The sequence below is a fragment of the Empidonax traillii genome, unplaced genomic scaffold (assembly GCF_003031625.1).
Source record: "Empidonax traillii isolate 1590-97213 ecotype Southwest subspecies unplaced genomic scaffold, ASM303162v1 scaffold153:size895095, whole genome shotgun sequence".
Lineage (NCBI taxonomy): Eukaryota > Metazoa > Chordata > Aves > Passeriformes > Tyrannidae > Empidonax > Empidonax traillii.
The window spans coordinates 102,251-124,290 of record NW_020955346.1 but is presented as its reverse complement, the minus strand read 5'-3'; the positions used below and the strand labels follow the sequence as shown (position 1 = coordinate 124,290).

The following is a 22,040-nucleotide window of genomic DNA, read 5'->3' as shown; positions in this document are numbered from 1 at the left end:
GGGGTCCTCTCAACATCACAGCACCTGTCAGGCATTGGCAGCAGGTGGGAGGGTTTGGAGCAGCACTTTCAGACAGTTCTAGTTTTGGCAAAGGAGTAAGTTTCTTTGAGCCCCCAGCCGGAGTGGCTGGGAAAAGTACAGTAAGGAGAAGGAAATGCAGAATGAACCTGGGAAGGCCATAAACATACAGCTCCACAACAGTGACCCATGATGTACCTGGTTACTTCTATGATGGTCACTGAAGTTACCTACTTTCCTGATTAACAGGCAAATAAATAACATCATGTCCCTTCTTTCTTCTCTATCAGTGGTCATGCAGCAGCTCTGCAGAGTACAGCAGGTTTGCTGCACAAGCAGCATGAGGCCCATTGTAGGGTTGTGCCTATGTCCTCCCGAAGTTCTTGCCCCATCTCAGCCAGGCTGAGGTCTCATGGGATTGCTGGCTCTCCCAAATGAAACTTTCAGCTGGACATTGCCCTTCACCACAACAGCACCTGTAGGCTCCATGGGTCCTTCTGCACACACAGACATTGTGCCTCTGAGGGTCTGGCATACAACAATGGGGGCTGTTATGTCCTGCCTGCTGTCCCAGCACTTTAGGATTTTGTGGGATGGATATCACCTCTGTGCTCAGAAGGCTGTAAGATGAAGTAGTTTCATCTACCCTGACTCCTGGAAGGATTTGAGCCATAGCAGAAAACAGCTCCTCCCAACATCCCACCGCTGGGAAGAAGGCAGTCAAACATAGCAGCCTGCTCATCTGGGGAGAAATGCATCTGTTCTTTTCAAATGCCTCAGAGCTGAAAACAGATCCCACGTGGCCAGGTGTGATAAAGGACGGGTGCCTGGGAGCCTGACTCCCAGGGCCCTGCAACCTCCATGGCTCCCAGCACAGTCTGAAAGAGCAACACTGCACGCCAGACTGTCATGCAAAGCCAAAGGATGTTAAACCCCTGGCTGAAAAGGGTGAGTGGGTGTTTCTCCGTGCTGTCTCTACCTCCCTGTAGATGTTTACCTTGCTCCTTGTGCTTTCCTTCTGTTTACTTCCTCTCCACTTCACATCACTAATAAATTAAGCACAGACTAGCAGTGAGACGGAAGAAATGAAAATGTAGTCTTGACAGCAATGACGAGGAAAAGATTAAGGTAGGATGGGTGGCTGAGGGAAGGGAGCAGTCCACTTGTCTGGCTGGTGGGTCCCCACAAGGAAACCCAAGAGCAACAGTCTTTTCCTTCTTTACGTCCCCATGGCATAGCACTTCAGTCCATGGGAATACCGTGCAGATGCAGAGGATCAATGCCATGCAATCAATCCTTCACAATCAACTGCCAGAAAAATTACCGGAATGTGTCCTTGCTATTACAAAGAATAAGATCAGGAGGCACACTGAGGGACACAGTGACGGGCATACTGGCTGTCAGAAGGAAGTCCCACTCTTAGGCTGGGATGTCCCAGTTCACACACTTCTGTCAAGAAATTCCTTTTCATCATGTTTGAAGTTGGTTACGCAGCGTAAGTCCTCTTTGTTGTTCGCTAGCATCACTGAGTCTTTCAGACAAAGTCTGGAGTGCTTTTGCCTATGTTGAACGTTATGTCACATGAAAAGGCTGAACAAGAAGAGTTGGCTGCCAAAGAGGCTGGTGGTTGCTGCAAAGGCAATTTTTCCTTTCATCATTCATTTTTAGGCAAACCAGGATGTTCCTTTCTCTCAAATCTGGATCTAAAAGTACAAGCCCCAGACTGCTTAATATTCTGGGTGTTGAAGAAATTTCACATTCCTGCAGTGGGACATATACAGAAACTCTTTGTAGTATTTGAGACTCTGTAATACTTGAGTGGGTTTACATTTTCTTTCTCTTTTTACAATAGCAACATGAGAAAGCACAAAACCTCACATATCTGATGATTGCGCAAGTGGGATATTTTTTTTTTTGTGGGGGGGGATAATTTCAGTCTGATCTTTCTCCATTATTTTTATTTAACTCTACATTCCTCAGTTCAGCTCTACTTAAAGCAAAGTAGAAATAATGAAGTGACCCTTGTGTGAGGAACAGCACTTGGAAAAGGCAGTTCCTTGGAGACCACAGGTGCTGGTGGCCTCGTTTTATAGGATGGTGACTGATATCCACCAGTGTCTGGAAACACCAAGTCTATTCACGTGAAAAATATATCTCATGTGAAATATGGGCTTTCATGGATCATCTAGTAAAGGTGAACGTTTTTTATATCAGATTGCACACTAGGAAATAAAAAGCAAACTGCACTGACAGGATGCATTGACAGAGCCCCTTCTATGGCAGATTTTTATGTGTTTTCCAGAGTCTTTAATTCTCTTACTTCAGAGTCCCTCTCACTGCGGATTTATGACATGTTTCCTGCCTCCCTTCTCCTCATCTGTTCCCCCACATCTCTTACTTGAACTACTTTAAAGAGACACACTGACGCATATCCCTGTGATGAAAGCGAGCACATAGCTATGGACCTGACAGAGTGTGTTTCTCTGCAGTGTGGTGACCCCAGACCCGCCAACACACAGAGTCAACAACGGAGTGCAAATGCAGCAGACAGAGAGACGTGTGCCTGGCAAGGAAAGGCCATGAACTGGGAGGTAGAAAGGCTTGGTCTGCATGGACCAGTCAAGATATTTCCCTATTGCAACCCTTTGGATGCCTACTTGGGGCTGCTGGGTGAAAAGTAAAACTCTTACTGCTCTTAAGTTGCAGCCCACGATGGCAGCAGTTTGACAGTCCCCTTTAGAATAGTTACCCTCTGATAGGTAACTTCTGATACCTGACATAGATGCACTCACCTTAAAAACTCAAAGCCACTGCACTACCCACAAGTGCTTTCACCAGTGACGTACATCATGCCCCCACAATCTCCCTCCTCGCACTTTCTCTAAGCCCAAGCAGCACATGCTTGCTCATCTTCAAGTAGTGGGGGAGGAAGGACAGCACCCAGAGTCAGGAGCCAAGGGTGTCCCCTGTGTGGTCATGCATGTCTGGGGACTAAAGCAAGGATGGTGAATTAAAGGTTCCCCTCTCTCAGCATTACTGTCTGACTGACCTCAGATGGCTCATAACTGCTTTGTGCCCTAGTTTTCTCCTACATAAACCACATGAGTCTACCTGTCCCCTGGGGTTTTAATTTTTTTCCTTTCTCTCTGTGTTTCTCCTCCATTGTAACAGATTCAGTTCAATGCCCATGAGCATCCGTATTTGCTAATGCTTTGAGATAAATTCATTTAAAACTTGTTTTGAAGTCCCTTAGCTTCTCAATGCACTGCATCTCCCAGAGGTGTGAGATCCCAGGTCCAGACCCATAATTGAAATATACCAAATGCTGTAAGAGATCACTGCCCTCTCCCCACTGGTGGCCACCCTTCTCCTGTCTAGCCCAGGGAATCTTTTTCCTTTTGTTCTCACTAGGAAATGTTTATCCTTAGGGCAGCCTCCCATCTCTCATCAAAAAGTGAAATGCTGAACCACTTTGCAAATACAGTGTTCATCAGTACCCCTTCCCGGGATGTCTGTTCCTGGGCAGCCTTTCCAATGGATGCCTTGAGCAGCAGTTGCCTTTGCCTTCTGCTGGGCAGAAGCTTTCAGAAGATGTGCAATTATAAGGGATGCGTTAATCTGCCTTTAAAATGATTTGGCTGCTTCCTGCAGCTTTAGAGGCTGCAGATAGTCTGGCTACATCATCATGAGAAAATTGCTTGTACTGATCAGTACAACCGTAAGTTAAATCCCAGCTGTGTTAATGTGTATGCCAACAATATGTAATGTTATAGCTATTAAGACCCTTTTCAAAACTGCTAGAGTAAAAAACAGTATTTTCACCATAACACTTTTAAAATAATTCTGTGAAATTACATAGATCTGCCTCTTGATCTGCTTATTAAATCCCCTACAAGAAGGTGTCTCTAAGGATACTAAAGTTTTTCCAATGTTAGATGACTCTTAGAGCTTACTATCTACTGAGATTAGCAAAGGGACTGTTTTTTAAAGAGGGCTATAGAAAATCATTACAAAAATTCAGACTTGTGAGGTCATGTTCTTCCACACCTTTGCAAAACATTATGCATTTGGATTAGTTCAAACATCTGTCACCTGGAATAAAAATATTAATTGATACAAATGGTTCAAAGCAAGGCTTGCACAGAGCTCACCAGCATTCCATAACATTCTGGCAGTACTGAATCCCACAAAGTAACTCAGTGTTTTACAGAAAGGTTCTGTCTCTTGCTTCCACTAAAACCTCCTGCCTGGAAATTTCACTGAGTCCCTCTAGTTTCTGTGCCATAAGAAAGAGAGAACCATTGTTCCCTCTTCTCAACATCATCTTACATCTTATCTGGTCATCTGCCAGGATACTTTGGATACAGACAAAGAAGTAAGGTTTGAGATGGAAACAGTTAAAATCTCACTTTGACAGCTGCATAAGCGGGAAGCAGCCTCTTAATCTGGAAGTATGAGAACGAAGCCCACTGTACTTAGAGAGGTGGGCATTTCTGCAACTTCCAGTTTATACACAGTCCCTCCCAAGGGCATTGTTTCCCACCATTGCACTGGTGTACCTTTGGAGTAGCTTTTTGGGAAGGTTCCTTTAGTTAACCTTGACCTAGAAAACAGCAGTCCAATACTATAGCTTTGCTCTCATCTCAGATCCGTGTGAATCGTGCTTGGAGTTGAGCATGTTAGAAAAACACAGAAACGAGAGGAGGCCAACCCCTAATTCCAAGGAAGTGTCACAAGGGTCTTGTCACCATTTAAAGTCACCTGCCTTCCGGCCCTCACCTTCAAGTTCACAGACATGCTGGGCGCATCCTCTCCTCCTCTCCCAACCCAGGCCTTTTTTTTTTGTGGTTTTTGGTTGGTTGGGTTCTTTCTTTCTTTCTTTCTTTCTTTCTTTCTTTCTTTCTTTCTTTCTTTCTTTCTTTCTTTCTTTCTTTCTTTCTTTTTTTTTTTTTTTTTTTTTTTTTTTTTTTTTTTTTTTTTTTTTTTTTTTTTTTTTTTTTTTTTTTTTTTGAGGTTTTGGTTTAGTTTTGAGTATTCTGCAGCTGAGCTTCAGTCTTTGTTTTCTCATCTTTTTCCATAGCATACTTACGCTATCAAAAGACCAACTATAAAGCTACTTTCAAAGGGATATTAAAATCCTAGAGACTGACAGTGTGCCTGAAATCTCTTAACTGCATCAAGGCAGTTGTCACAAAGGTCTCTTTGGGCAAAGGCCTCTTCTATACTTCTTGGCCAATTAAAGCTGGATACACACCTACTAAGTCTAAGGGACACATTTCTGAAGAGTTTTCTAATGTAGATAGCAGAATTTGTCGCAGGACAGCATGAAGAGCAGAGCGTAAGGTCGCAGAGCCCACAGCACTGCGAAGGGATTTGCAGGATATGGCCCTCAGGCATGAGAAGTGATCTTTTTGCCACATGCAGCTGAGCAGTCTCAAGCAAATTTGCTCTGCAATATTGCTCATACAAATGGCATAGGGCTGCAGAAACATGGAGGAACCATTTCTACAATATGCTGTCAGCTGGTGAGGAATTTTGCAGGAAAGAATGCATAGCAGCTCCCAGCTACCCTAGGCTAGAGGCATCAAACCTGCAGGCAGCCTTGCTGACACTGTAAAATTGTCCACAGGTAGGGTAGGCTGACTGACACCCTTTGAATCACAGAGTTTCACATCCTCGGCAAATGGAAAAGCAGGCATCGATAGATGATGAATATAGTGAGAATTGTATTCTAATTGGAAATAAGACATATATTACCTTGTACTGGATCAAATAACATGAAGGATTAAAATGGTTGTGCTGAATAATTGAGATCCCAGTTGTATCATTTTTCCAATCATTTTAAAGTTATGCCATGGAACCAGAAATATTCCACTAATAAAAAAAGGTCGCTCATAAAAGAGAAAAATATCAAAGAGCCATTAGTGGATAGGAACATTAGAAAGAGAAGCAGAATTTTCCCACTCCTCACCCTTTTGTATGTGCTTTGCCTACTTTGTAGGCTTTGATTCTTTTCTAAAATTATTTGATTTTTTTATAAACACAAAAAAATTCCTGGCAAGCAGCTAGTGTACTCATGCAAATGCATCAGATGTATGGTGATGCTGTCTTTACTTTTCCACCTCTCTGATTCTGCATGCATGTATGGTGCTGTGCGGTTAGAAAGAATTGCCAAGACTTAATCAGAATAACAACTACATTCAGTTGCAAACTGGAGGTTCAAAGCAGGAATATTCATGGGGTTTAAGCTAGCCCCATCTGAAGAATCATCTTCTAAATTTAGGCATGAGTAAACAAATTCCTTCCTACTGGGACTGTTTGTCCCCAGTGCCATACAAAGCAAGGATCTGTAACCACAGGCACATTCGAAGCCTCTGTGTCATATAACTAGTAGCTTGAAATTCAGACTACAGCCTCTTTGAAAAGATTGTATTTTTCCAGAAATGTTTATTTTACATTTAGAGCTGTTATTGTTATTTCTTCTCAGTGGTGTAGAAGTCCAGTTGGAAGAGTTTTCTTTCCTCTGCATTGAGGCTGAAAATTCCTGGAAAGTCATGACAATATTCAGCATTCATGATTACACAGACAGACATATTTCATGAAAATTGCATAGTCTTTTAATACAGGATTATGAATGAGCTCTAATGTTGAAATTATATTAGACTGGATTTCAGAATACATTTAACATATTTCCATACAGCAACCTTGGGATGTCTTTTCAATAACAGTGATTATTATGGGTAGGCTGTTTTTTATGAAAACATTAGTTCAAGGTGGACAAGGCCTCCTGAAAAATGTTGTACATCTTTATGGCTGATGTTTTAGTTGTTTTGAATTAACTTTTTTCACAGCCAGAATGAAATGTTTCACCATATAATTCTTCATGCATGTCTTCAAAGAAACCTGGAGACTTTGCTGTGAATTTTTGAAACTGTAAATACAATCTCAGGCATGAAAACTCCTTGTGAGCTGAAGGTGAGCATTTTGTCCCAAGTTATCTGCTACGCTCAAAATATAAATATTCTTAGCTAATGACTGTCTCTTAAAAACAGTGGTTGCCTCAAGTGATTCGAAGGCATTTCTAAGTACCATCCTGTGAACAATCCCAGGCTTACGCTTTCACAGGCTTCCAACAGCTGACTCCCCAGCCCACAGGTCTTGATAAGCCAAACTGTTGGATTGAGTGGAATGGAATTGGGATTTTTCTTTGTATAATGACAAACACATTGAAATTAAGAAATTGCTGAGGACAGCATATGCATTTGGAAGGCAGAAGTCAGTGACTCATCTTTGAGATCTGCCAATACTAGCAGTTTCTCTACCTGTCCTAATGGCACTGATCCCCTGGACCAATGGTTCAGCTCTGCCATTTCGCCCATCATCATTCATTACATAATGCAGCAGAGTTCATATTCCTTTTTTTCCCTGGTTTTAAATGTAGTTAGTTTGGATGTATCTACTAGATAAGGCCCAAGGTAACTGAGTGTGCCGTTGGTGATTCATGTGGTTGCCTCCTGGGGTTGCTGGACTTGTTCTTCCACATTCACTCACTGCCACTAGGAGCACACGGACTATTGTGGTACACTGAACCGTGCCTGCTATTTGCCTCTCTTTCACACTGGTGTCAATCGGAAGTAATGCTACAGAAAGCACTTAGGTTTTACCCGTGTGAGGCACTGAAAGGCTTTCCTTCAGTCATTAGCAAGTTTGATAGCTCTCATTAGTCTAGTTTAGTCACTGGAGAAAAGAGATGTGTGTTTCCTACACTGGTGGCATAAACACTCCCCTCACTTTTATACTGCTGGAAGAAGTGTATATTTTCAGAGCTAAAACAGTAATCCATTCACAGTGCACTTCTGAAACCAAGCCTATTTTATTCATCTTTCTTAAATGGTCAAAACTGTGAAACTGGATGCCACAGGCTCTATACTCCTAACACCTAATAGAGATTCTTTTAAAGGATGTTTTGAAGACATTTGAAATAGGAAGCTCTGTGCCCTATTCTCACTGCTGTTGTGAAACTCTAGACGAGTCCACACAGATGTGGATTTTTATTGCAGTTTAACATTTCTAAACACCACGCTGCTTAAGAATTGGCTGAATCATCCAAAATTGACTTTTCTTTTTGCCCTCTAACTTGACCCACAGAATGTATCTACTAATTAAATGTCAACAGGAAACAAATGTCTTCACAGAGGTAAAGCAGTTATCTATAGCAATTTTGGTTTGTGGTGTAAAAGCTGGGATGAAAAAATTAATCCACATACAGAAAGTCACATACATTTTTAAACAATATATATAAACTCATGCATGGCCACCCAGAGAGGGATGGAAATGCCTGGAGACACATGGTTTCTCCAGAAAGGATTCAATAAGGTCTAGGAGACCATGCCTTTTCAGCCAAGCTGTCCATAGACATGAGAAATCCCGTACTCTTAGGAAAAGTGGGTTTGGCCAGTTAGCAAGGAGAACAAAATCTGTGCCTCAGCTGATCGAGTAATTCAGAGGGAATGCACTGCAATTCAGAAGGAAAACAAAACTGTGTCTAAAGGTGTCTCCATTTGTACTAATAGTAGGAACCTATCACACTGGGGCTTCTTTTGCCACTCAAAATCAATTTCTCCAAGAATAATTTATTCTCTTTTTTCACTAAAGACCTAAAAGAAAATCTGACTTTCAGAAATCTACATCACCTGAATAGTTGACTCAACTGAAAGATGAAATAAAATATCCAAAGGGAAGAGGAAAACCTACCATCTCGCTTGGCATCTGGGTGTAGGAAAAGTGCTGCTCCACTATGACTAAAACGCTTTTAGATACAACCCACTATTGAGCACTGCCTCAGACCTTCAAGAAATCACCTTCCACTGTAAACACTGACTGCAGTCAATGCAAAATATTTATTCCTCTCACATGAGGACTTCCCACATGCTTTGAGGTATCTGAGTTCATAAGCGAGAATACCAAATATTATTCCTGCTGCATGTACGTCAGTCAGCTCTTGGATGCTCTCCCTCTATGTCATGGTGTCCATAAGGATGAGTGAAGGTGCCCTTTGGCCAGGCTGATATTTGGTTTAAAACGCCAGATTTGGGTGTTGCTAAAAGCACCTCCCACTATGGATGTCCTTGTTTTCCAAAGTAAACGGTCGCTGGCGTCTTGTGACCTGAACAGCTCAAAGTGTCTGATGTTGGAAAACAAAAAATATTTTATTTGAAAAGAAAAATCTGCAGTCTAAATTATTTGAGGCACTGCTTTCCTTCCTCAGCAGGATGCTGAAATGCCCAGACTGTGGCAGGAGTTGCTTATACACCACAGACACACACAGGAATGTATTTGCCCTCTAATGATATATTAGGCAATGGTTTTGAGTTGGCAGACTACTAAAAGCCCTAGCCAAACAAAGATAAAACTGTAATTTATCAACAGAGAATACTGAATTCATGGTCACTGGTGACTGCTGGGACTGGTGGTAGCCTACAAAGCTGAAGTTGACAATATAAAGGCAATAAATTCCAGATACTGTTTAGACTTTTCTCAGTTTGGGGGAAAAAAAAACAACGACCTTTTTGGATTTTTTTCCCTACAAATTGTTCAAACTAGGAACAAGACAAAATGGTCACCTTTTTCAAAATCCTGTACAACAGGGCTCATGCAGCAAAGGTGTATGAAAATACTGTGATTGCAACTACCTTCTGCAGCACGTAAAGGAAGGTATGAAAACAGAGCAGTAGAGATGCATGCAGAGAGGCAGCTGGGGTACTGGCTTAGTGATGAGTCAGCAGTGCTGTGCTTTAGCTGGTAAAGACCTCTCTTTTGAGAATTTGGTCCGTGGTCCTTAGGACTTACATTCTCTGAACTAGTTATTTGGAGGAGTAGGATTTTCCAAAAGCATCCTGTTCCTATCAAAGATTTTGAGGATATTTTATCTCAAGAATGTTGAGGAATCTTTCTCTGTAGTCCTTTCCATTCCTTCAGATTTATAGGAGCATTTTTCACAAAGGTCAATGGTGTTAGACAAATACCAGAATGAGGTTAAGAATTAGGACCAATTTTTACAGGGTTTCACAAGACTCTGTTATTTTAATTGTCCTGAGTTAAATGTGATCTTACAGTGCCATGACGGATATCCATGCAGTTTAAAGTGAACCAGAGGGGCAAACAGCATGGGGCAAAATGCAAATTCTTTTTTCCCCTTCCCCACCCTCCATCTACCCTTCCAGCTCCTGACTACTCTCTAAATGGAAACCAACTGTTCTTACAGAGAGGAATTCAATCTCCTCACCAGTTGCAGCATCACTGAGGGATACTGCCACAGTGATTTCTGTGAACTGGTACCAGCACAAACTAATTTCACAAAAAAACAGTGAACAGCTAACAAATCACCAGGGATGCTGGCTGTTGCAGACCCAAGGCAAATGTGAAGTGGTGCTCTGGAGGTGAAAGGTTCTCTACACCATTACAGACCTTCGAAGTTTGCCATCCCACGGGTGTACTTTCATGAGAAGAAAAAGCTGTTTCAGATCACGCCAGATATTTTCTGCAATACCCAGCAGTTATACCTGAGGATGTTCTCCAGATGTTCATGTTCGTATGAAACATGCAACAATGAATTTGTAAACTGGAGGAGACAATAACCAAAATGCAAGAAAAAGGGCTTTAGGATGGCCTGGAAAAACATGAACATTAACTAGTCCACACATAAAATCAACTTGTTCACTTTACCAGGCCAACAAAGATGTATTTTGTTTGCTTTTTCAAAGAACTGCTACTTTTCTCAACAAGTGGGCACACACAACTTGACAAGGTTCTTACATTGCCAGTAGTTGATTGCTTGTATTTGGGGGAACATATATTCCTTCCACTTTGGCATACAACAAGTGAAAAGTACAAGGTCTAAGACAAGATGAAGCCATAGTTCAGATAGCTTTTATTCTACAGTGAAAAGAAAATAATGAAATGGAGGTTTCTGAGTGCACTTTTCCTGCTTGATTTGGGCTGCTCAAGTGTATCCCTGTCCCAAAAACATGTGGACACAACTGAGACCTTTTTGCTTAATGCACTTACTACTACACTGGTGAGCTGTGTAAAAGGATTTCAGAGCATCATTTGCCTACACTGCTCGTAGTTTGACTATTCCAGTGATTTCATCAGGGCACCCTTAAGATGTATTATCTTACCTTTTTTTTTGGTAAGTGACTGCAAAAGCAATGCGGTTGTTGGCTGCTGTCACGGCTTTGATCTGAAAAGCCTAGTCAGGGCCTGTGATGTACAACTTCTCTTTATAACAAAGCAAGAGCAAGGCAGACTGGAATGCAGGTCTTCACATATGCAGGATTCAACATTTTTGCAGGTTTATTGTGGAACCTGTAGGTGGCCTTATTTTAATAGTCAATAAAAGAAGAACTATTAGTTCAGTTTGCCAATGAGCTAAGCAACATTTTTTCTTACTCTACTGAACTTGGAAGTTGACAAATTTGCTTCTGGTGCCACTGAATACTCTGCCATTTGTTCTACAAACAAGTGGATATAGAGCACACTGATTGCAACGGAGAAAGTGCTGACATCTGTTTTGTTTTCCTCCTCAAATTCCTTCAAGGATAGGAAGAGAGGGGAATGATTTTGAAACCTGAGTTAGGACTAAAAAAGTAGTCCGTATCAGGTATTTCCCATCCCCTCCCAGACCATGGGTGAAGGACAAGAGGATTGCTGGCCATACAGTGACATTTAACTGAAGACATTTTGTAACATGCTGACCAACAAGAAAAAATGAATATACACCAAAAATTCTGTTCGAGAAGGTGTAGCCTCATGGCTTAAAAAACTCAGTTGGGTAAATGGACTAGAAAACAAAACTAAATTAATAAAGACTGAGACCATTCAGTACCCCTGAGTACCAACATCCACATCCATACTTGGATATTTGTGGCAGTGCATTCTTTGCAGTCACCCAAACAGAAACGCTGACTAATGATTCTGTCTTAATCACATGCTGTAGTCACTGTAGTAAGGCCTCCATTTTAACCACTTCATATACACACACACTGGGGTTTTTTTTAGTGTATGAGACCTGATAGAATTTGTGAAGAAGGCTTACAATTAAGGTGCCTTTAATATATGGAAGCCATAAAGCTACAACGAGAGAATCTCAAAGCAGTTGGTTAATTGGCCTCATGTTGCTGCTCCTGCCACCACTGCTTCTCCCACCCTGTGGCCAGGGCACCCTGGTGAACAACGGGAGGAGCAGGGAGAGCGTCTCTTAATAGAAATTGCTCTAGTTTTGTAGTGGGATGTACACATGCCTAAGAATAACTGCATGCCATGCACTGAAAAACACAGCCTGTCTTGAGCTGAACTGGAGCACAGAGCAATCCCCTATGTCTACCGCCAGGCCAGCACCAGCAACAGGACTTCATGCCTCTGAAGATCTGCCTTAGCACAGCACCTCTGGGTGCTGATGGACTGTCTAGGTTATGCTGGGAGCACAGGGCAAAGCTGCCGTGGAGCATCCAGCCCTGCATCTCTTTTTAGTGGGTGCAAGTTAGTAGCTCATTTCAGACATATCAAGCTATTACAGTTCTGAGAGGGAACTACAGTGGAAGGGTGGGACACAGAATGCCACAAGGGATTAATTTATTTGAACTAAGAGGGCTCAAACTAAACTTGTGAAAAAAGTCTATAGTGTGTCATCTAGACACTCAGCAATGTTTCAGAACAATTAGCAAGGGAATTAATTTTGGTGTAACTCTGGTTCCCAGAAACACAAACATGGAAGCTGGTTTAAAACCAGCCTGCAACCTTTACCCCTCCCCCTTTTAAAATCCACTGCAGGGCTGATTTACTGAGTAGCCTTAACCTTCTGCCTGTGCAGTATTCCAAACCTGCATCCTTGGAGATGAAACTTTGGCAGAAACCAACTTGCTAGCTAAATTTCTCCACCTCAGACTGAATCTGGGCACTGTAGGGATTCTACAACATGCCTGCCTGCAACTCACCACGTCCCACACTGCATCTCTCACAAGTGGTTAAAACAGCTGCAAAGTTAAAGTTGAGCAAAGTAAAAGCAGTTCCCTAAGACATGCTGCAGCTAGGGGTGCAAAAACCTGACATAAACCCAGAAAAATAAGGAAGCAAAACAGAATTATTTATAAAGAAATTTATTTTATATTTGTGTACAACAAATATATGAAAACAAATTTAATTTGAAAAATGTATATTTGATTTCTTAAAAGTATTGAACCCTCTTAAGGAAAGGTTTTAGTTATTAAAAAGGTACAGAAGGCTAAAATTATACTTGAATAATATATGTGTGTGTACATATATATATATAAAAACATGTGCAATTTTATATATATATATAGTATATAAATAACATGTGTGACTTACATGATTTTTAAGGTATATTATTTAAACATCTGAGTAAAATAGAGATATCAGAAAATATAGTTTGCTATTTCTACACAGTTTGCATTTAGTTTTTATAAGCATCTAGACAGTGCAAAATTTAAACATACAGAAATATTCTCTTATTCTATACATTGTGCTCAGCTCCCAAGTTTCTCTGTCACGATCATCACCAGACTGAACCAAATTTGGAGGGTTCAATGTTAGCCCTTACTAGCATCTTTTAAGAGCAATAAAAGAAAATCTGTCTTACCTTGCACCGTGCTGTGGTATAGTTTGTGCATGAGAACAATGCATTTTCTATACTAAATGATCTAACTCCCAGAGATCACATACACCTCACCATATTGACTCATTTCATTGCATTCCATATCCTGCAAAAATAAATCTCTTGTAGGACAGCATACATTATTGTGTTCTGAAGTTTAAGTAATATATTTCTTTAACATAAGGCAGGAATATACTGAAATTTGATAACACTTAAATTGAACAGCAATCTGGAATTAAACTACATTTATGTACCACATTTTTATAGATGCTGCCTTTTTTATGTTTAGGTCAGAAAATGTGGTAGAGAAAAACTGCTTTTCTTTAAATAAAAGCAAGGAATAAAAGCAGTCCTCATAGAAGAAATTGCTAAAAAACAATGAGACTAGAAGAAATTTGACCGCCTTGTAACACCAAAGGTCAAACTGCACAGCCTTTCCTGCAGCCAATGAGCAATTCCTTGCATGACATCTGGGGAAATACTCATTTGGGTAGGTGCTTGCTACCGCAGAGCCAAGTGTTTCTGCTGTAAATATTTATCATCCTTATTTGCATCTTTTTAATGTTAAGGTACTGTATGTTTTTTTCATGTCTTTTCTATGTTGCTAAAAGAAAAGGCAGTTCTGACCATTCCATATGCTTTCACAGTAGCTATATTTTAACTGAAGGATGTTTGCACTTTAGATAATATGTTTATTATCCCCGATATAAAAACCTCAATCCTGCTTCCATAAAAATCAGTGGTTGCTTTGTTCCTTCTGCAAATAAAATTGGATCCAAACATGTTAGTCACAAAGTTTGCTAATAAAAGTAAATACCATATTAAGTCTCTTAGCATTTAAAGGCAAAGTGGTGTTAGCAAATATTGTGTAATACAGCTTAAAGAACAGTATTATGCAGAATTTTAGACAAACTATTATTGACAAAAATCTAAAAGCAGATGAGAAAAACAAGCTATGGGACAGCAAATTTTTCTACATGAAAATTTATGGAGCTCTTACAGGCTTTTTTCAAATTCGTTTCTTACACCATCCCCATCACTCATGTCCTATGCCACAATTGCACAAATTAAAGGCTGGGGTCTTGTAGACAGTATGCATCCAGATCAGATAATCTTTAAAACTGGATACTTCGGAAGGGTATCCCTTTTTCTACTGCGTTCATTCCTAAACTCCCTTCTAGCACTCTGTCATGTTTCTGAATCCTTGTAGAAAGACACGATAAAGAGCTACTGTCATCCCTCATCTACTTCACTTTGCAAGTTTATCTCTGCAGTTGTCCATATAATTACCCCCTGCAGCTTTCAGCTTTAATTCAGATTTGCTTTACACTTGTTGAACAGGCTTCACAAACATACAAAGCCTCATTAGTGCCCTGCAAAAGTGAGCCTTACTAGTTAAAACCGTGATTTAAATACCAAACAAAGGGGAAACACAGATGCTGAGACAATGTTTACATCCTTTCAACCATACCCTTGAAATTTTGGCAGTAAATTAGCCAAAGGATGGTCTTAACATCTTATTCACTCCTCTCAGTTGGAAAGGAACAGCCATAACTACAAGTTTTTGCAGGGTGTGGCTGATGCTGGGAGATGGCTGAATACATATGACCAAAGGCTGCATGCCTCACAAGTCAGAACAAAGCAGAGATGCACCAGGAATTCAGGATTTTCTTATACCCAGAAGATTCCTATAGACTGCAGATAAACATAAGTCCCATCTCCCACACAAAAACGAATAGTGTTCAAACCTAGAGTAACACAGCATTAAGAAGAAACTAATAACTAATGACATCAAAGCCTCTCAATTTAAAGATTCCCCAAAGAAATGTTAAAGAAAACAAAGGAAAAGAAAACCTGTGGACTCAGTAAACACATTTTTCATTGCAATTATATAGTAAATGCACTGGCAGGCAAGGCCTCAGTTCTGAAAAAGTGAGGAAGAAGAAGGATGGTGCAAAATGCTTTCATACATTTGAACATTCTTAGGATATAAGAGAGCAGGCAACTTAAAAAACATTCCTTGTGGGATCAGCGCAGTTTTCTGCAGGCTTTGCTTTGTCCTACAGCTCAGCTTTGCCTGTTTGGGCAGGACTGGCATTACCGCTGCCTTCTCCAACGTTGCTCTTGTCTGCTGGCTTGAAAGATAATGAAGCAGAGTTTGTGCAGTACCGTTTGCCAGTTGGGCGAGGTCCATCATCAAAAATATGCCCCAGGTGAGCACCACACTGAAACAAAATACAATAGAGTATCACTGTGTCTCTGTGCAGCTCCATGGCATCACTGTGGTATTAAGCAACAACTAACAGCCCCTTCCAAGGAAGTACATTGGTGCCTACATCACCCTTTCAAGTGCGATTTACAACCTACATTTATCTGTAACAGTGATCCAGGAAGATGATCATCTGAGATAACACAGGCGCCTAAGAATCCAAGCCCAAATTTCCTGGATGTTTCCTGCCATGCTGCTGAGTACGCTTGGTTGGATCACTATCCCTGAGGAGCCGCCTGTCTCTGGAATGATCTCATGGCAGGAGCTCAGTTAAAAAAAGGTGGTGAGGGCAGCACTGCTCACGTTTCACTTACTGCTATTAAGGATATCTCTGGAAGAAAGGGACAGCCTGAGCTCTGGGCTCTCCTCACCTGCTATGCTGAAAATGCTATGCCCCTTGGTGAAAGAAACCATTAAAACACTGGCGATCCTTGCGAGGACCTAAACCAGTGAAGATATTCTTCCAAGTGTTTTTTTTTTTTATTTTCCTTTCTACAGCCTGGTACTCTTCTGAGCATCAGGGTTCTTTTCTTGGGGCTCCACTGCTCCTTGCCCCTGGAGGGGATTTGAGCTCATCCTACTCATCTCTAACAATTTCTTGTAGTATATAGGAGATAGGGACAGGTGACTGAAAAAGACCTGTAGTGAAGATATGTATAATATTTCTAAATGAATAATCTTTAGTTGGGAGTAATTATAAATGGTGCTCAACTCTGCTTTTTGTAAGAAATATGAAACTACCTTTGCTCTGTATGAATAAGACCCAGACCCTTGCAGTGGTACCCAGGGTGAACACTGCTGCTCCTGTCTGTAAGAAAGGTAACAGTCCTTTGCTTTACAGAAGAGTACAATATTTTGAAGAAGCTAATCCTGTTGAAATTAAGATTACTTAATCCTCAGAAATTAAGATTACTATCACTGCACATTATGGCTGACAAATTAAATGGGTAATAAGAACTTCTTGTAATTAGTCACTTAAATTCCACAAGTTCATTTTTACAGCCTGCCATAAAAATAAAAAAAATTAAACCTTGCACTGGAGAAATATTTATCTTGAACAGGAAAGTCATGCTGCTTTACCAAAGAGCCTCAGCCTTTCAAGTCAATAGCTGATCTCAGTGAGAGCTGGAATGATGTAATTGAGATCACAGAGCTGCTCGTGGGTTCACAGTCAGACTGAAAAAATTAAAGACTGCAAATTATTCTTAACATTTAATTAATTCATAGTATTCCAAATACATAGAGGCAATAGTGATTATTCCAAACTGTGAATGAATTAGCAATGGCAAATCTCCACCCTGCAGTTAATGTGTTGCTAATGTTCTCCTGCTGTTACGGCCTTTAATTCACCAAAGCAGCAGGAAGGATGTCTGTAGAAGCAGGTAAAGTCTTGCCTTCAGGTTAAACTCTCTCAACAGACTGAAAGGCTGGGGAAGGCTCTCATACCAGCTAGGAGGGACAGAAACTCTTCTTATTTAATGACAGCTGAAACAATAATCGTCACTGCCTCCAGGAGCGGGACAGGTAAGCATATGAAGCTTCAGAGTTCCCACCTGTTGGTCCCACCTATACAGACACATTCCAGTGCAGACTCCCTGCTCCTGGAGAAGGGTCATTAAGACAGCCATGGCTGTCCTGCAAGGACCTCAATAACAACTGAGGGCTTCTAGCCTATGGTATCAGCTCCCAGAGGCAGTGGGAAATGGCACAGATGACTGGGTTAAGCAGCAGCTGCTCAGCTGTGTAAGGAAGGAAGACAAAACATGGCAAGTAAGGCAAAGGTAAAGGAAAATTGAACATGACCTAGAGAAGACAAAGCTTCAAGTCTTGTTCCTGAAAGACTGCTGTCTTGCTACTATTTCCTCCATTCTCCACTGCTTTTTTCTTTCTTTTTTTTTTTTTTAATTTTTTTTTCCTTTATATTGAAGTCCTTTTCTAGACAGTTTGGGATAAAAATTTGAGCTTTTTCTCAGAGTAGGATATCTAACAATGAGGCATTTCACCTGACTATAAAGCTTTTCCATACCTTGGGGGGGAAAAAAAAAAAAAGTGTCCCACAGAGAGTACTTTTCAAAATGCTCAGCATCCTAATTAAATCATCTCATTTCAACTAAGAATGCTTCAAAACCTCCTGGCTGGAAGTGTTAAACAGATCTTTTCCAGACTAACATTTAGCAAAAGATAAATCATTCCCTCTCTACTGAACAGAAACAGAACAAGAGAAACTGTAGAGAGAAATGGTCTGTAGGAGTAATATACTCACATACAGACTATAAAGACAATCTATCAAAAAGATTTTCCTCACAAAACCTGAGAAGTTGTGTGAGAGTCTGAGGTCTCATTACACCTTCATGTGATGGCAGAATCACACCAGGATTGGATTACTGCAAAATTTGTTACCTTTTGAGACTACTCCTGACCAAGAATTTATGTGGCAATCCTCTGTGTAGAGAGGATTCTATAACTCATCTGCCCTAAAGAGAAATGTAATTTAATCCTTCGTATCACAGTATAAGAAACCTGGCCCTCAGCTGAGAGTACAAAGGACAAATTGATTTTACTGTCCTTCCCACACATAATAGTTGCTGACCATTTTTCTAGGACATATATACATGCCTGGAAAGCCTCTGAAAAAGAAACAATCATCTGTTGCAGCCTTGCACATAAATATATTGGCCAGAATGCACTTGGATGGGGAAACAAACAGTTTAACCATTTGAAATATGTGCTTGGGAGCAGGAAAGAGGAGTCACTGCTAATTGTCAGTATGCTTGGATGTCCCAAGCCTCCTGGTTCTAATATGCTGCTGGGAGGCATGGAGAGCCACCTGCAGTCAGCTGCCATAGCTGAGCCCAAGCTACTGGTGTGCAAACAGTACTTCTGTGACTATGGAATTATACTGATTTGTACAGGCACAAATAGCAGCTAGGGACACCACGGGGGAAGGGACTCTTGAACAGGAAGGAGTTAAAAAAGAGAGATGCAACCAGTTTTACAGTATTCCTCAAATGCCTTTGTATTGACTTCTGCCTGTCACTACTCATTGACTTTTTAAATACACTCACTACTCATTGACTTTTTAAATACACTCAGTGTGATGTGTTTCTAAAAAACTGTGAAAATTATTTCTAGGATAATCCCATGGATGTATTTGATTAATATTATAGTGATTTTTCACCCAGTGTTTGCTTTCTATAATGGAGAACATTAAAAGAGATTTTTTTATTATTTTTTAAGGTGGAATGACTTTTTAAAAAAAATCAACTACTTTTTCATCATTAATATCGTTTGGAGTGTGGGAGAAGGTATTTCCCTTAATTTCTACCAAGGCCTGCCATATCAATCCCACTGCTTTTCAGGTTGCAGTAAAACTGCTTTTTTTTTTTTTTTTTTTTTTTTTTTTTTTTTTTTTTTTTTTTTTTTTTTTTTTTTTTTTTTTTTTTTTTTTTTGCAGCTGCATGTGTGATTCACACTCCTGGTGCTCAGAGCAGGGGAGGAAATGGTTTTGTTATACATATACAATGCAGCAGTATTAATTGTGCTGAGCACTGGCTGCAAAGATGCTCACCACTCCCCAGGCGATTTTCCTGTGTGACTTGATCATCTGTGGGGTTACTGCCCTGGGAAGTTGGAATAGCTGTCTGGAAGTTGCTATTGGATTATATAGCAACCTTGGTCATATTTTTTCCTTCAAATTCAGGTTTTGGTTTTGGTTTTGCTTTGATTTTATGGTGTCTGCATGTGACTGCTGCTAATATTGCTGATCTCAGGTTCTGCTAACACTATTTTGTTTGGCAGCAGGTAAATGACATTCCCAGATTCCTTGGCCTGACCACAGACTGCCTTGGGCTTCTCCAGGAGCTCTGGCCATCTCTTGAAGTGTGTCAACAGATACAGGCTCAGCAGTTGGCAGTAAGCTGATTTTAGCACTATTCAGGCCTACTAAGCAGAGCTAAACAGACTGGATTGCATTTTTGGTTATGCCAGTAACCACTGGTAAAGCATGAGCTTCCCAATCTGCTGTCCCATTGCTATCTTGCTGGGGAATTTAGGGAAATGGATGTTCCCATAAAGTGTTGAAAGGATCTTCTAATGCCTATAATCAATGTAAAAACTACAGAATTATGTAGTACACATGACACAGTAGCAGACACACTAATTTGACTAACATATTGGGCCAAGTGCTCAATGCACACTGAAGGTAATGGATACTCTTGAGAAGTTTCTTAACTCACTCTGAGCGTTATACATGAGGACTGACTGACTAGTAAGGATGCATATTGTCAGGTATGAAATCAGTCACCTCCTCAACAATACTGTCTGGAAGGAGAACAGCAAATTACCATTGCCGAAATGAAGCTGCTGCTTCTCTCAGGAGAAGTTTGAGCATGTGGAGCTAGAGGACTGCAAGTTGGTGGGTACATCTGCTGGACACCAGTGCAGCAGCTTCTTTCCTTTGCTAGGTAATGATTATACCATTCCCTTCATAAAAAGGAGAGCAGTACAAAGGATGAGAGAATGTAGAACGAGACAGATAACGGAAAATTTGGGCATCTTTTGAATGACTGCTGAGTTCATTATTCCGGCAGATGGGATTGTTTGAAGCAGCCATTAGGACTACGCTGGGAATGAGTGTTGGGAATGAGTTAGCACGGCTGCACAGTAATGTAGAGTGATGGAATCAGCACACAGACAGTCGCTCCATTGCTTTCAACTTCTCTCAACTACTCACGTGTGGAATCAGTCAGCCAGGCTCAGGCTCCTTTGAAGGGACCCTCTTCAGGAAGACTATTTTTGTAAACTCAGCACTGAGTCCAACCATTTACATCTGCTCTGTTAAATCTCACATGAGAGAACAATGTGCATTCCAACGAGCCCTTTGTGTCTTCAGCTCGTTCCACTCAGCTGTTATACCTACGACCCATTGTGCCCTCTCACAATGGTTACTATTTAATAGCACTGAAAGGTTTGCAAATCTCAAGGGAAGTACAGCACGCTGTAATGGTTTTTGCAGCCTTTGCCATCAGAATGGTCTGTATGTGCTATAAACTAACCTGACTGCAGGATATTTCAATCCGATGCATCCCATAGGAGAAATCATCATTGAAAGTAATTGCATCGGGACTGATCACATCATAAAAGGAAGGCCAACCTGGAAAAGAGGAACAAGATAGGTGAGAAAAGAGGGTGCCTTTGTGGCAGATAGCATTGTAAAAAGCAGGATAGAATCACACTTTGAAAAATGTTTATCTCGCTCCAGAGCCTGGAAATAAATGAAATGGAGATTTTTTTATCCTAAATCACTTAGGTAATTTGGAAAAACACCTTACCCCCTAAATACAAAGTTGTTTACAGGAAAGAACTAAGCTGCCACTAGCTGCCCATCTTCCATCTCCACAGGAATTCCTGCACTCCACCAAAAGCAGTGGTAGCATTTTAGCTCAGGAACAAAGGTGATTGCTCAGGTAAGCCTGATTCAGCCTCATCATCAGTTTAAAAAAAGCACAAATTCCACCCTAAAGATAAACAACAAGATCGTAGAAAACACAAGTGCTTTTGCTTTTGCAGTCTAAAGGTACTTTCAAAAAAGAGTTGGGAAATTGCAGTTTAGAGGCCCAAAACCTGTCTTAACCTTTGCCTTCACCAAGGCAAACCAATAAAGATGTGCTCAGACACCAACACATCACACATTAGAGGCAGTGAGATGACTACTATTGTGTCTCATTTTGGAACAGTAATGAGTGCTTCAGATCAGACATGGACAAGTGGAATCATACCTATGCCTATATTAGACACTAGTAGACGGTCTGCATGTGGTCCACAGCCAGGACAAAACAATTGCACTCGCTAATGCGCATATTCAGTGCAGCTGTTACCTGAGCACTGAGCTGCATGACCTGACACCAGATGATGAGGAGGTTTATACCTGACCTACCCAGTAATAGCCACTTACCTAAATAATGCCCTTCCATGCTCTAATGATTCCATGTAAAATCTCCCCCTCTCCACAACACAGGTAAAAACTAATCCATTACACAGATGTAACTTTTCAGTCACCCCTCAAAAACCATCATAATGCTC

General features: G+C 40.8%; 1 protein-coding gene across 3 annotated transcripts in view; it reads right to left on the bottom strand.

Moving 5' to 3' along the window:
* Positions 1–22,040, bottom strand: part of MSRB3 (methionine sulfoxide reductase B3) — an 88,646-nt gene that overhangs the window by 12,580 nt on the left and 54,026 nt on the right. Inside the window, exons 5-6 of one of the 3 annotated variants that reach the window (XM_027884691.1) lie at positions 21,014–21,111; positions 13,283–15,915 (exon numbers count right to left, since the gene is read on the bottom strand). The exons of the other annotated variants lie outside the window; for them this stretch is intronic. Coding sequence (XP_027740492.1) covers positions 15,751–15,915; positions 21,014–21,111 — 263 coding nt within the window. The 3' untranslated portion in view covers positions 13,283–15,750. Of the gene's footprint in view, positions 1–13,282; positions 15,916–21,013; positions 21,112–22,040 lie in introns of those variants that run through there. 3 annotated transcript variants of the gene reach the window in all.